Raw genomic sequence first — 13,572 nt, forward strand, 5'->3', positions numbered from 1 at the left:
ATTGAGGAGATTTATATCAATCAGAAGTAAGATGTGATTTTAATATACAGATTTGTGTTTTTGATGCAATATGAGAAAACAGAACAAATATATACATGCACATAATCTTAATTATTACCAATAACCCTTCAGATTAGAGCTTATTTTATATTTTGCTGATTAATTTTATGTCAATAGAATAATATAACGAGGTATTAAAATGTTCTGGTGTTCAATGTGTAACCAATGTTCACTGACTTCTCACCAAAATCCAGATATTTCAGTAACTTTAAGTAACTCTGTTCAATATTTTCATAATAACAATGGATTAAATATCAAAATGTAGGGATAGATATATATTTTAAAAGATAGCAGATATATAATATTGCACTAATATTAATGATTCCAAAATATATTGTGGAAATTAACTACAACTCTCCATCGTTCCACAAGGTGCAAAGAAAGAAATCAATTGAAGTAAGTTTCAATCTACAGTTATGTTGACATTGTGTCTGACAGTGGAGCTGATCTCAGAGCAGTTCAGACTGCAGCACTGAGAGTCATCTCCACTGGTTGTGATTCCTCTGTCAGTCACTGCTGGATGAAGCTCTCCTCTCCACTCTACCTCCCAGTAACATGGCCCAGTCAGAGCTGATGCTGCTGCTTCAACCTCTCTGGATCATCAGGACACAGCTGATCCTCCAACACAACCTCCTTCCTCACCACTCACACTCTGACTGAGATCACCACCAGCTGATGAGAGAAGAAGACAGACAACAGCAGTCATAAATCAGTGTTTACAGTCTCTCTCTGTCTTTCTGTCCAATCCTGAAGCCTGTCACCATCCTCCTCTCACAGCTTCACTGAGGAAAGCAGCAAATACTGGATCTTTGCTTTGATACTAACTGTGTTTAGTACAATACTGCTGAAACCAGCATGGACTGACTCCAACCCTCTACTGACCTCTGAGTCTCCAGTCTACAGTGTGGACTCTTCACAAGACCAGACAGCAGCTTCACTCCTGAATCCTGCAGATTGTTGTCTTTCAGCTCCAGCTCTCTCAGATGGGAGGGGTTGGACTTCAGAGCTGAGACCAGATAATCACAGCTGATCTCTGACAAACTGCAGCCCCTCAATCTGAATAAAGAATACAATATGTAAGTTTAGAAGACAATGTTCCTGCTAATCCTAAATTAATATAAATAAAGATGAAAATTAAGAGTTTAAGAGGTTCAGAGTGAATTATCCAGTGTAGATTTTTCTTGTTATATTCAGGTTTTAAATGTGGAGCTCAACATTGCTCTGCCACAGTCAATGGACTAAACCACTGAAGAAGAAAACAGACTTAGCATTAAGATACTCAGTGTGGATCAGTATAATATCAGCCTTATGTCTGCACTTTACTGTCACCACAACTTTCACATCATATTAATCTCAGCACAGAAGGAAAAAATGGTGTCTGACCTCAGAGTCTCCAGTCTACAGTGTGGACTCTCCAGAAAACCACACAGCAGCTTCACTCCTGAATCCTGCAGATTGTTGTTACTCAGCCTCAGCTCTCTCAGATGGGAGGGGTTGGACTTCAGAGCTGAGACCAGATAATCACAGCTGATCTCTGACAACCTGCAGCCCCTAAATCTGAATAAAGAATAAAAGATGTAAGTTTAGAAGACAATGTTCCTGCTTGAAATCATTCAGTGTTTAATGATATTGAGATTTATATGGCAGGAAAAAGACCTCGAGTACGATATAAAACATTACAGCTACTGAAAGAAAGAGGAGGCTGGGGTTTAACATCACAGAAACATTATTATATCTCAGCACAGATGAGAGTATCAGCTCTCGGGGTTCGGAGAGCAGAGGTAAAAGAACATACACTGAAAGAAGATATTAAAATCCTGAGTTGGTGTGCATATGATTCAGATCTCACACTAAATAAACTCAATGATAGATTCAAAGTTTGGATAAACAAAGGTATAATATCTCTGTGCAGCATTATACAGAAAGATGAAATCATGTGTTTTAAATCATTGAGGGATAATTTTTCATTGGAAAAACAGGATTTCTAAAGATATCTCCAATTAATAAATTACTTCAATCAAAAATAAAAAACACCAGAGAAGCCAGTAAACTCTTTATGCAACTTCTCATAAATGCATGTAAGTCAGATATTAAAAGAGGGGTCATCTCTCAACTGTATAAGAGCCTCCACAATCTAAAAGGTCATTCAACAAAATATATAAAGGATAGATGGGAGAAGGAAGGAGACCTGACAATAACAGACAAAGAATGGCAAAATATTTGTGTATTTCAATGGAAGAGTACAAAATCTCATGCTTGGAAAGAATTGATGCTTGAAGAAGAAAACAGACTTTAGCATTAAGATACTCAGTGTGGATCAGTATAATATCAGCCTTATGTCTGCACTTTACTGTCAGCACAACTTTCACATCATATTAATCTCAGCACAGAAGGAAAATATGGTGTCTGACCTCAGAGTCTCCAGTCTACAGTGTGGACTCTCCAGAAAACCACACAGCAGCTTCACTCCTGAATCCTGCAGATTGTTGTTACTCAGCCTCAGCTCTCTCAGATGGGAGGGGTTGGACTTCAGAGCTGAGACCAGATAATCACAGCTGATCTCTGACAAACTGCAGCCCCTCAGTCTGAATAAAGAACAAAAGATGTAAGTTTAGAAGACAATGTTCCTGTTTGAAATCATTCAGTGTTTAATAATCTGTTCAGAGCTGAAGAAGGTTTAGAATGTACAAGTTTAGAAAATGGAAACTCCAAACACCTGAACCCAACAGCAGGTTGAAAACTGTAAAATACAAAAAGGTAAAAAGAGCTCTCATTAATATTAATGACAACGTGCTGCTGCTTCAATAAAGACGTAGTGACTTCAGCTCTTAACCTCTGCCAGCTCCACCAGTGGCTCCATCTATACAAACTCATGTTGTGCAGCCAAACACAAAGAAAAACACACAGAAACTGATTAAAGATTCAACTGAAGATCACAAAGCTGTCAAATATGTCAGGATGAATTTTGCTCAACATTGCTCTGCCACGGTCAGTGGACTAAACCACTGAAGAAGAAAACAGACTTTAGCATTAAGATACTCAGTGTGGATCAGTATAATATCAGCCTTATGTCTGCACTTTACTGTCAACTTTCACATCATATTAATCTCAGCACAGAAGGAAAAAATGGTGTCTGACCTCAGAGTCTCCAGTCTACAGTGTGGACTCTCCAGAAAACCACACAGCAGCTTCACTCCTGAATCCTGCAGATTGTTGTTACTCAGGTTCAGCTCTCTCAGATGGGAGGGGTTGGACTTCAGAGCTGAGACCAGATAATCACAGCTGATCTCTGACAACCTGCAGTCCCTCAATCTGAATAAAGAATAAATGATGAAGATAAAAATCCATTTATAGTCCAATCAGATGTGTTCAGGTTTTACTTCTGAAATATTTGTTTTATTTTATTCCAGTATTGTGGACAATAAACAGGGACATATCTAGAATATCAGAATGAACTGGTCCCTGATTTGACAGACAGAACACATAAACCAGATCAAGAACACAAACCCACCTTCACTTCCATCAACTCAATCCCACATCCATTATCCCCACCCACCCACATTCCCACATTGCTCACACAACCATAAAATAACATTAAGTCAAAAAGAAAAAGTACATTCATCAAGTTTGATGGGGTTCAGGATCTCCTTGAACCAGCTACTGTGTGACGGGGGAAGAGCATCCTACCATCTGAATACAATGAGTCGTCTAGCTAATAGAGTTGTAAAGACGTAAACACCCCATGTTATCAATGGAAAATTGGGTCTCACAAGTGGTGGGACTGTGTTTATGTTGTTTTTGTGTAGCTGAACCAACTGTACAAACTGACAAACTTGACAGGTGTTGTGATTAGTGCTCAGACAAACCCAGAAAACAAGAGAACTGAAGGAAACTTAAAGCTTCTGTTACACATTTAAATTTGGTAGATATACACTGTACAAGAGCAAAATAAATGAACTGACCTCAGAGTCTCCAGTCTACAGTTTTTACTCTCCAGTCCAGCACACAACAGCTTCACTCCTGAATCCTGCAGGTTGTTGTTAGTCAGGTCCAGATCTCTCAGATGGGAGGGGTTGGACTTCAGAGCTGAGGCCACAACTTCACAGTGAGTCTCTGAGAGTCCACATGAGGAAAGGCTGTGATGACACAGAATACAAATTTAAGTATAATAAAATCTCACATTTTATTATAAAAATTGACTTTGTGCATTTTGCATCACAATGCACATTAACATGAGCGACTATAGCTCAGCTGGTCAGTCATTGATCACAAGGTCTGTGGTTTGAAACTTGAGCTTGAGCTGTTAAACTTTATTTTAACATGATGTTCAATGAGCTGTATAATCACTATAGGTTGTAACTGCACTCATATGTATTTACCTCAGTTATGTGCTTCTTGTGTGTATTTTGAGCATCTTTTATCCATCTAGGATTGCAGTTGTATACCAATACCATGTTATACTGTGGTATGAAATCATACTATGTACATTTGTTCATCTACAGTATTGAATTTTGTTGTATTAGTGTTATTAAAAATATATAGTACATTATATTTTGTGAAATTATAATAAAGCATCCAAAAAACAAACAAACAAAAAGTGAAAAATCTCACTAATGCAGCCCCAGATGAATCTTATTATGTTGCTCCAGCTGCTTTTCACCTCCCATTAAATTAATTTAATGACTCCTATTGCATTAATAGTATAATATACCCTTTTCACAGGAGCCATTTTATATGAAACAGGAGGGTAAACACAGGTGTTACCAATGACACTAATAAAGGTTCTGTTACATTCAGGTCAAACACAGTCAGGGTGCTGCTACTGTGCATCATGGCTCACTGGAAAGGCTCTGCTACACTAAATGAACCTTCATTAGTAAAGAAGCTCTCTCCTTTTCCCTCTCTCTCTCTCTGGTGGTATTTGAATGGACTTTGTAAACTGGTTTATAAATCAAAATTATTTTGAATGAAAAAACATGTGAAAAGACGTTCTTTGTTAAGAACTAAACAATATAATCTTTACTCTAATACTGATACCTTCAACTTTACATTGATTTATAATGTTAATCACATCTGAACTTACTGAGCCTTTATGCAGTTCCTCACAGCTGGAATCAGTCTCTGTCGTCCCTGGTCTGATGTGTTGTACTTCTTCAGGTCCAACTCATCCAGAACCTCCTCTGACAGCTGCAGCATGTAGGCCAGAGCTGAGCAGTGGATCTCAAAGAGTTTCTTCTCTGATCTCTTCTCTGATTTCAGGAACTGTTGGATCTCCTGATGGACTGAGTGGTCGTTCATTTCCATCAGACAGTGGAAGATGTTGATGCTTCTGTCAGGAGAGATATCATAAATGTTCATCTTCTTCAGGTTGTTGATGGCTCTCTGGATGATTTCTGGACTGTTGTCTGTCTGACCCAGCAGGCCTCCTATGAGTCTCTGGTTGGACTCCAGAGAGAGGCCATGAAGGAAGCGAACAAACAGGTCCAGGTGGCCATTTTTTCCTTTGACAGATTTCTCCATGGCTTTCCTCAGAAAGACATCCAGGGTTGAATTAACATGTTTTTGACCAAAGAAGTCCTCCAGTACTTTGGTGTTCCTGTTGGTGTAACAGTGGAACATGTAGACTGCAGCCAGAAACTCCTGAATGCTCAGATGAACAAAGCAGTAGACTGTTTTCTGGAAGATCACACTCTCTCTTTTGAAGATCTCTGTACAAACTCCTGAGTACACCGAGGCCTCTGTGACATCAAGACCACACTGCTCCAGGTCTTCTTGGTAGAACATGATGTTTCCTTTCTCCAGCTGTTCAAACGCCAGCCTCCCCAGCTTCAGAAGAACTTCCCTGTCAGCCTCCGTCAGCTCCTGTGGGCTCTTCTCATGTCCCTCATCATACTTCTGCTTCTTCCTCTTTGTCTGAACCAGCAGGAAGTGTGAGTACATGTCAGTCAGGGTCTTGGGCAGCTCTCCTCTCTGGTCTGTAGTCAACATGTGGTCCAGAACTGTAGCAGTGATCCAGCAGAAGACTGGGATTAGACACATGATGTGGAGGCTCCTGGAGGTCTTGATGTGTGAGATGATTCTGTTGGACAGATCTTCATCACTGACTCTCTTCCTGAAGTACTCCTCCTTCTGGGCGTCAGTGAAGCCTCGTACTTCTGTTACCCTGTCGACACATTCAGGAGGGATCTGATTGGCTGCTGCAGGTCTGGAAGTTATCCAGACGAGAGCCGAGGGAAGCAGATTCCCCTTGATGAGGTTTGTCAACAGCACGTTGACTGAAGACTTCTGTGTGATGTCAGACACAACCTCATTGTTGAGGAAATCCAGTGAAAGTCTGCTTTCATCCAGGCCGTCAAAGATGAACAAAAGTTTACAGACAGCGAGCTGCTCTGCTGTGACCTTCTGTAATGTTGGATGGAAAACATGGAGCAGCGTGAGAAGACTGTACTGCTCATCTTTGATCAGGTTCAGCTCCCTGAACGAAAGCAGAACCACCAGACTGACATCTTGGTTTTCCAAGCCCTCAGCCCAGTCCAGAGTGAACTTCTGCACTGAGAAGGTTTTTCCAACGCCAGCGACACCGTTCGTCAGAACCACTCTGATGTGTCTCTGTTGGTCAGGTAAGGCTTTAAAGATCTCGTGGCACTTGATTGGAGTGTCATGGAGGGTCTCCATCTTGGAAGCTGTCTCAAGCTGCCTCACCTCATGTTGGGTATTAACCTCTTCACTCTGTCCCTCTGTGATGTAGAGCTTAGTGTAGATCCTGTTGAGGAGGGTTCCACTTCCTGTTTCATCAGTTCCTTCAGTCACATGTTTACATCTCGTCTGCAGACTGATCTTATGTTCATCTAAAACCTCCTGCAGACTACCACTCACTAATGAAGAGAAGAGAGTTTGAGTCAAAACAAAGAAGATTTGATAATCTGCTGATTATTTTTATTAACAATATAAAGATAAATATAGAAATATAAACAGAAGTAGTTTTGAGGGAACATCAGAAAATGTTATTTTTTCTCTGACTGTGTCGGTGTACATATTTGATTGACAGCAGAAGCAACAGGCTGAGCCTCAGCAGCTCATTATCTAAACTAGCCCTGCACAATATGAAGAATATCTGCAATGTGCAATAACAGTGTTCAATATTGTGATGACAATATGACTTGTGATAAAAACAAACATTAAAGAGTTCATATTAGCTATGCAGTTCCTATGTGAACCTGTTTTTTTTTTTTTTTATTAAAAACTGGATAAGAATGTAATATTTTAAATAAACTACATGTTTACAACTGTAATGTTTACAACAGCAAGGCCCCAAAAGAATTCAATAATATCTCACTGTAAACAAATCTAAAATGTCAATAAAAAGAAATAATATTCCTGACATCAACATACTGAATGAAGGTTAGATTATGTGTCATTCATTCTGAATCTGATGTGAGACTCTCCTGGTTTGTCTCAGCCAGCAGCTCAGTTGAAAACAAGAATTTGCCAGATATTAAGATACGTGGCAAACTAAACTAAACAGAGAGCTTTTATTTTGGTAACAATTCACTATTAGCTCAGCTCTGCACTTCTGAGTGATAATTTTAGCTCAGAGTCTGTTTCTCACACAGGAGGATCTTGTCATCTCGTGCCTAAACTACTGAAACTCACTCCTGTCTGCCTGCATGTGCCATCTGACCTCTGCAGCTCATCCAGAATGCAGCAGCTCAGCTGGTCTTCAACCTACTGAAGTTCTCCCACACTACACTGCTCCTCCACACCCTGCACTGACTACTGGTGGCTGATCGAATCTATTTTCTATTCACTGGTACTTGCCTACTGTGCTGCCAATGGTTCAATCTCATCCTACATCCAGGACAAGTAGCACTTGTTCAGTTTATTCCATGAAGTTTATATAGTTACATGATTCATGCAATTTTTGGGTTGTATCCACATGGTTGAATTAACTTATTATAAGTCTATAAATAAACTTAATGTTGTGAAATGTAGAAGGTTACATTAAAATTTGATTTAAGATGTACAGTCTTACTTTGTACAGTGCTGGTCTGACTGGCTGTCTGCAGTCCAGCTCTTGTTCTGGATCTTTCTCCACACTGGGGACAGGAGGAGTCTCCTGATGAAGCAGACTGGTCCCAGTATGAGGTGATGCACTGTCTGCAGAACCAGTGTCCACAGCTGGTAGAGACTGGATCCTTCAGGACGTCCTGACACAAAACACAGCAGGACAGCTGCTCCTCCACAGAAACATGACTCCTCTTCCTCTCTCTGTGAAGACATTTCTTTATTACTAAAATGATTTGTTGATTGTTGATGAAAAATACTGAGATTTGTCCGACACTGTCTGGAAGCTCAGATGGTCACAGAGAACATTAAAAGTGTTGTTAACTTTTCTGTTTGAATTCAGCATTCAGTCTGTAATGAAAATGATTCCTTTTATTTCAACTCTCCTGCTTTCATAAACACTGAGTGCTTTTCCTATCTGTCTGTCTTATTAAACATTTATTGATCTGCCTGTAGTTTGTTATTAATACAAACTCAACACTTCCTGCAGCTGCTTCACAATAAAAGCCTTCCATTAAAGAGAGCTGATTATGTCCTTCACTGTTCTACAGTCACTTTGGGCAGATTAGCTTGTGTTAGTTTAAACTGAGGTTAGAAGTGCTCTAAATAATTATGATAGACCAGCAGTTTACTGTAAGACACATAGCACGTAACAGTGGTGTCACAGGTTCAACTACAAACTGTTTATTTGTTTGTTTTTCATTCCTTTTATGTTTCCTGTCACTCTATATTGTCAACTATCAAATGAAGGAATATATCCAGTTCAAATATTCTTAAAAAAGAAGTCTCCAAATCTACATTTGACATTTTCTGTCCCTGTTTTTAAATCTGCAGATAACTTTTACATAAATAAATGGATGTTTGTTTCTTCATCTTTAGAAACAATATATTTAGTTACACATTAGAAACAGATTCTTTCAGATAAAAGTTACAAATATTTACAGCGACTTTAACATCAGAGCAAAAATATATGAATATTATTATATTATATATGAAATATAAACTCTGAAACTGAGGTTCTCAAGTGTTTTGTTAAATAAATAAAATAAGATACATTTTAGTTTGAAACAGTGTCTGCACTAATAGTTCTGCATCATGAAAATAAATCTATTTTCAGGTCAGTTTACAGTAAAAACTGTTTCTTACTTTGTGTCTGAGGGTCCAGGTTCATTACTGAAGTACGGAGGTTCACCTTTGGACCAATCACTCTTCATAGACAGACAGCTGGACACTGGAGACTCTGCTCTCTGTCTGTTGTACTGAACTCTGCAAACACCAAGATGGTTTTATTCACATGAATCCTTTGTCCTTTAATCTTTCCCATTTAGGAAGCTGTAAATAAACAAACTGCTGCTACTGTTGATAAGTAGGAGGTAAAAGTTTGTATTAGTCCTCTTACATTAGATTGACTGACAGCTACAGATACTAAGAGGAAGTTGGAAGGAAAGATTTCTCTTTGTTAGTGTCACAAAAAGTTTTAGTAAATACAGTTTGGTAGAAAATGTAAAATACAAACATTAAATCAACAGAGAACATACAGTAACTGAATATAAGTGAAATTAATGAGTTAGTGTCAGTTCTCTTACTTTGTGTCTGAGGGTCCAGGTTCATTACTGAAGTATGGAGGTTCACCTTTGGACCAATCACTCTTCATAGACAGACAGCTGGACACTGGAGACTCTGCTCTGTCCTCCTCTTCCTCCACACAAACACTCATCTTCTGCACTTCAGTCAGTCTGAGAGATAAAATATTAACACTGACTCAAAACAGAAGAATCAAGAAAAACAGGTTTGTTCAAGAGTCACAGACTGAGAGAACAGCAACAACAGCACACACACTCACACTCACACACACACACACACACACACACACACACACACACACACACACACACACACTCACACTCACACACACACAGTACTCTGTATAGTATATAGAGTATACAGTATAATATAGAACTCCACCTGGTCACTTTCTTTAACCCTGTACTTGTTTTCTTGGGTTACAGTAGCTTTAATCTGTATTATTCAGTCAATCACAACTTTGTATCCACAGATGAATCAAACTGTTGAGTTCATTCTAACATTTCTGTCCTCTACAGTCCACAGGAAGAAAACTGACTCAGAGACTTTGACAGTAAAATAATAATAATGTTGTATTAACACTCACCCTGCCTCAGCCTTCAGTTTCCCTCCTTCTGCTCTGTGGACTCAGAATGGAGACTGAACCAACTGAACACTTTCACTTTCAGGGTTTCCTCCCTCTTCTCATGGACCTGTATCACCTGCTCAGTGTTGCTCCTCCCCTCTACAGTTACAGGTAATCAGGTGAGTTTATCTGTGTGTGTGTGTGTGTGTGTGTGTGTGTGTGTGTGTGTGTGTGTGTGTGTGTGTGTTGCTCACAAAGATCAGCTGTTTAACATGATGAACGTCTCCTGGGTTTGACAGATGTAATTAAAATGAGTAGTTTGATATGTTTTAAATATAAAAAAAACTGTAAGACTCATTCACAATGAATATACGTATATATAACGTTATATAACACATTACAATCCAACAGCACCACTAACTCAACCTCTAAAATAAAGTTTAATCAACCTCTGTAAAACACTTTCACTTTGTATATGCTTCATTATACTGAAGCAGGTAAGAAGAAATATATAACCTAACGTTAGTTCTCCAGATGCTGACAATATAACAGACACAATGTAAATAATAACAAAGCAGGAATTTAAGTGAAACCCATCGTTGTCCAGTGTGTAATTAATTAAGTTTATGGTAAAGACAGTTACCTTAGCTGTCTTAATGCCGGCTAACAGCTACAACTGCTAGTGAAACACAGACACAAGCATTATAGCTGTTAGTTTAATGTAAAAAATTACAGTAATGCAGTATTTGGCAATGATATTCTGTGTTCTCCATTCAACATTTCACATACAAAATAAATAAGAAGATAATCACAAACGTAAAAAAAAGAGACAAACGTAAATGAGAATGAATTTAATAAAATATTAATAGTTTTCAAACATTAAATTACAGATTAAACCTAAACATTCTGGTTTATACATTAAATAAATCAGTGTTATCTATGTTACAGTCGCTGGTAATACACTGCAACTCAATTACTGGCCACAAGAGGGCGCTGCTGACCCCATAATAGTAATAATAATGAGGTCAACAGCGCCCTCTTGTGGCCAAATAACAGAACTGCAGTTAAAACAATGTAAACAGAAAACAGCAGTTTCCTACTTCAACACTGAATCTATTCCAGCTGCAGCAGTTTACCAACATTAAAAACTCCTTCAGGGGAAATATGAGGAGAAAATAAAATGTCAAAGCTTCCTGTTTCACAGCTGAACTTGATATTAATGTTGATGATATTAAAAAAATCCCCCACTTAGACCTGACATTAAAACTGTTGTATTAACCCTCTACTGCATTAATTATTACTAAAACATGATGGAAATGTTTTAATGTGTTTTTATTACTTAAAATGGTTTAAATAATGGAAATATTTGATATATTTATTTAAATATTTTTTTGCTAAAAACACAATACCTACATGTTACCATTTTACAAAAAGCCAACCACATCTTTGAATTTTTCTCTTGAATGAATTTTGCAGAAATATTGAACAGTTGGTTAACTTTTGGGACCCTCAGATATTCTCAGTGTCACTTGTCCATGGAAAAAGGAATGACAAACAGGATTTCATGGTCACATGATGTGATGTGTATTTATACTTTCAAAGTAAAAGAGCCTCTTTTCACTACTGAGTTAATGGCAATTCTATGGGCTTTATGGTGGATTGAGGAATCCAGACCTAAAGAAGTCACTATCTGCAGCTGCTCTGGAAACTTTAAGAGCAGGACAATCTACAGCTCGTCCTGACATTGTGAATGACATTTTCAATGTGGTTTTTAGAATTGGGTTTGCTTGCAGCATTACTTTTGCTGTGTTCCAGGACACGCTGGGGTTAGGGGGAATGAGCAGGTGGACCACATCGCAAAGGAAAGCCTAAGCAGAGAAGTAGATGTCCATTTATCCATGGGGAGAGTGGAATTAAGGGGAATAATTAAAGAAGGCTTAACAAAAGAAGGGCAGAGAGGGTGGCAAAGGGAAGCCAGGGGTAGACACTTCTTGTCTATACAACCTCAAGTTAGGAAAATATGTTTATGTAATTCTCTGTCCCGTAGGGATTCAGTGAAACTCTGTAGATTGAGGTTGGGCCATTGTGAGTTCAATGATTCTTTGTGCATTGTAGGAAAACATGTTTCTGGATTGTGTGAATGTGGGATCCTTGAAACAGTAAGGCACGTTTTCCTGGAATGTAGAAAGTATAGGGAAGAGAGAAAGGTATTCTTTGTTAGATTGACAGGACTTGGAGTTGAGACTTTTTCTGTTGCATCTTTGTTTGTATGCAGTGAGAAATACAAATTGATCTCCAAAGCAGTTCTGCAGTTTCTACATGATACAGGACTGTATGTGAGAATTTAGATCTAAATCTGACCTTTGGAGGGCAGTAATACGCTTAACAGCGTCTACACTGCCGGAATCCTATAAGAAGAAGAGGAGCCTCTTTTCACAATAAAACTAAAGTACCGGTGAGTAAAAGTGAGAAACAGTCATTGTTACCATATGGCAACACTACGGTGGCTGATAGGGTTTTGTGTTTGGTGTGGACGGTCTCTGGAGTCTTTAAAGGATACGGAGCAGACGGAAGGACCAGACATGCTGCATTATTGCACACAATATTTGAATGAGGGACACTCGTACGATGCAATCATGGACATGCTGTCAAGTTTACACAATATAAACATCAGCTTGCGGACTCTAAAAAGTAAACACAGGGTTGTACCGCAGAAAGCCATCACCATGACTACCACTCTGGAGCGTGCAGCCACATGTATGGCTCATCCACGATTAACCAGCGCATTGAGTCCTGGTGGTCCATATGTAGAAAGGGAAGGGAAGTGGCTTTCACAAAGTCATTTAATAATATATATATACACACAGACAAGCCCGAAGTTCTTCATACCGCTGGAACATTTGGACTTAACTTGGTAACATTCAAAACTGTTTTAAACTGTAAACATTGGTCACTTGTCAGCTTCATCAGCTTATTCCTTTTCAAAAAGGTAGATGACTTTTTAATGTTTGTTTTTTTTGTGCAACAATATTGTTTCTATTTAATGTTTGTCTGTTAGATGTTCTGTGAGTTGTTCTTGGAGGTCGTGTGAAATGTCAAATAAACGTCTCCCGATCGTGTCATTGGACAGAGGGACAGGTTTCAGTGTCTCAGCACTTTTCTCACCTATGATTGTGACCATGTCCAATGCTGCCGGAGTATTAGCTCCTCTGCTATCCTGTGAGCTTTTTGGCCCCTTGCGATGTGGCGGTGTTTGTACGAGGCTAACGGTGCTTTTTTATTTACTGATGCCTGTTGGA

The 13,572-nt window shown here is 38.8% G+C and overlaps 1 protein-coding gene and 1 long non-coding RNA gene across 2 annotated transcripts in view; one reads left to right on the forward strand and one right to left on the reverse strand.

Annotated features, from left to right (window-relative positions):
* The window catches only part of LOC127369534 (NACHT, LRR and PYD domains-containing protein 5-like), a 203,834-nt gene that overhangs the window by 62,869 nt on the left and 127,393 nt on the right, over positions 1 to 13,572 (reverse strand). The window contains exons 18-20 of the mRNA XM_051411007.1: positions 3,199 to 3,372; positions 2,472 to 2,645; positions 1,444 to 1,617 (exon numbers count right to left, since the gene is read on the reverse strand). Of these exons, the coding sequence (XP_051266967.1) occupies positions 1,444 to 1,617; positions 2,472 to 2,645; positions 3,199 to 3,372 (522 nt within the window). The remainder of the gene's footprint in view (positions 1 to 1,443; positions 1,618 to 2,471; positions 2,646 to 3,198; positions 3,373 to 13,572) is intronic.
* LOC127369538 (uncharacterized) overlaps positions 6,301 to 13,572 on the forward strand; it is a 35,833-nt gene continuing 28,561 nt past the window's right edge. The window contains exon 1 of the long non-coding RNA XR_007886085.1: positions 6,301 to 6,315. This is a non-coding gene — a long non-coding RNA (uncharacterized LOC127369538). The remainder of the gene's footprint in view (positions 6,316 to 13,572) is intronic.

The sequence above is a fragment of the Dicentrarchus labrax genome, unplaced genomic scaffold (assembly GCF_905237075.1).
Source record: "Dicentrarchus labrax unplaced genomic scaffold, dlabrax2021, whole genome shotgun sequence".
Lineage (NCBI taxonomy): Eukaryota > Metazoa > Chordata > Actinopteri > Moronidae > Dicentrarchus > Dicentrarchus labrax.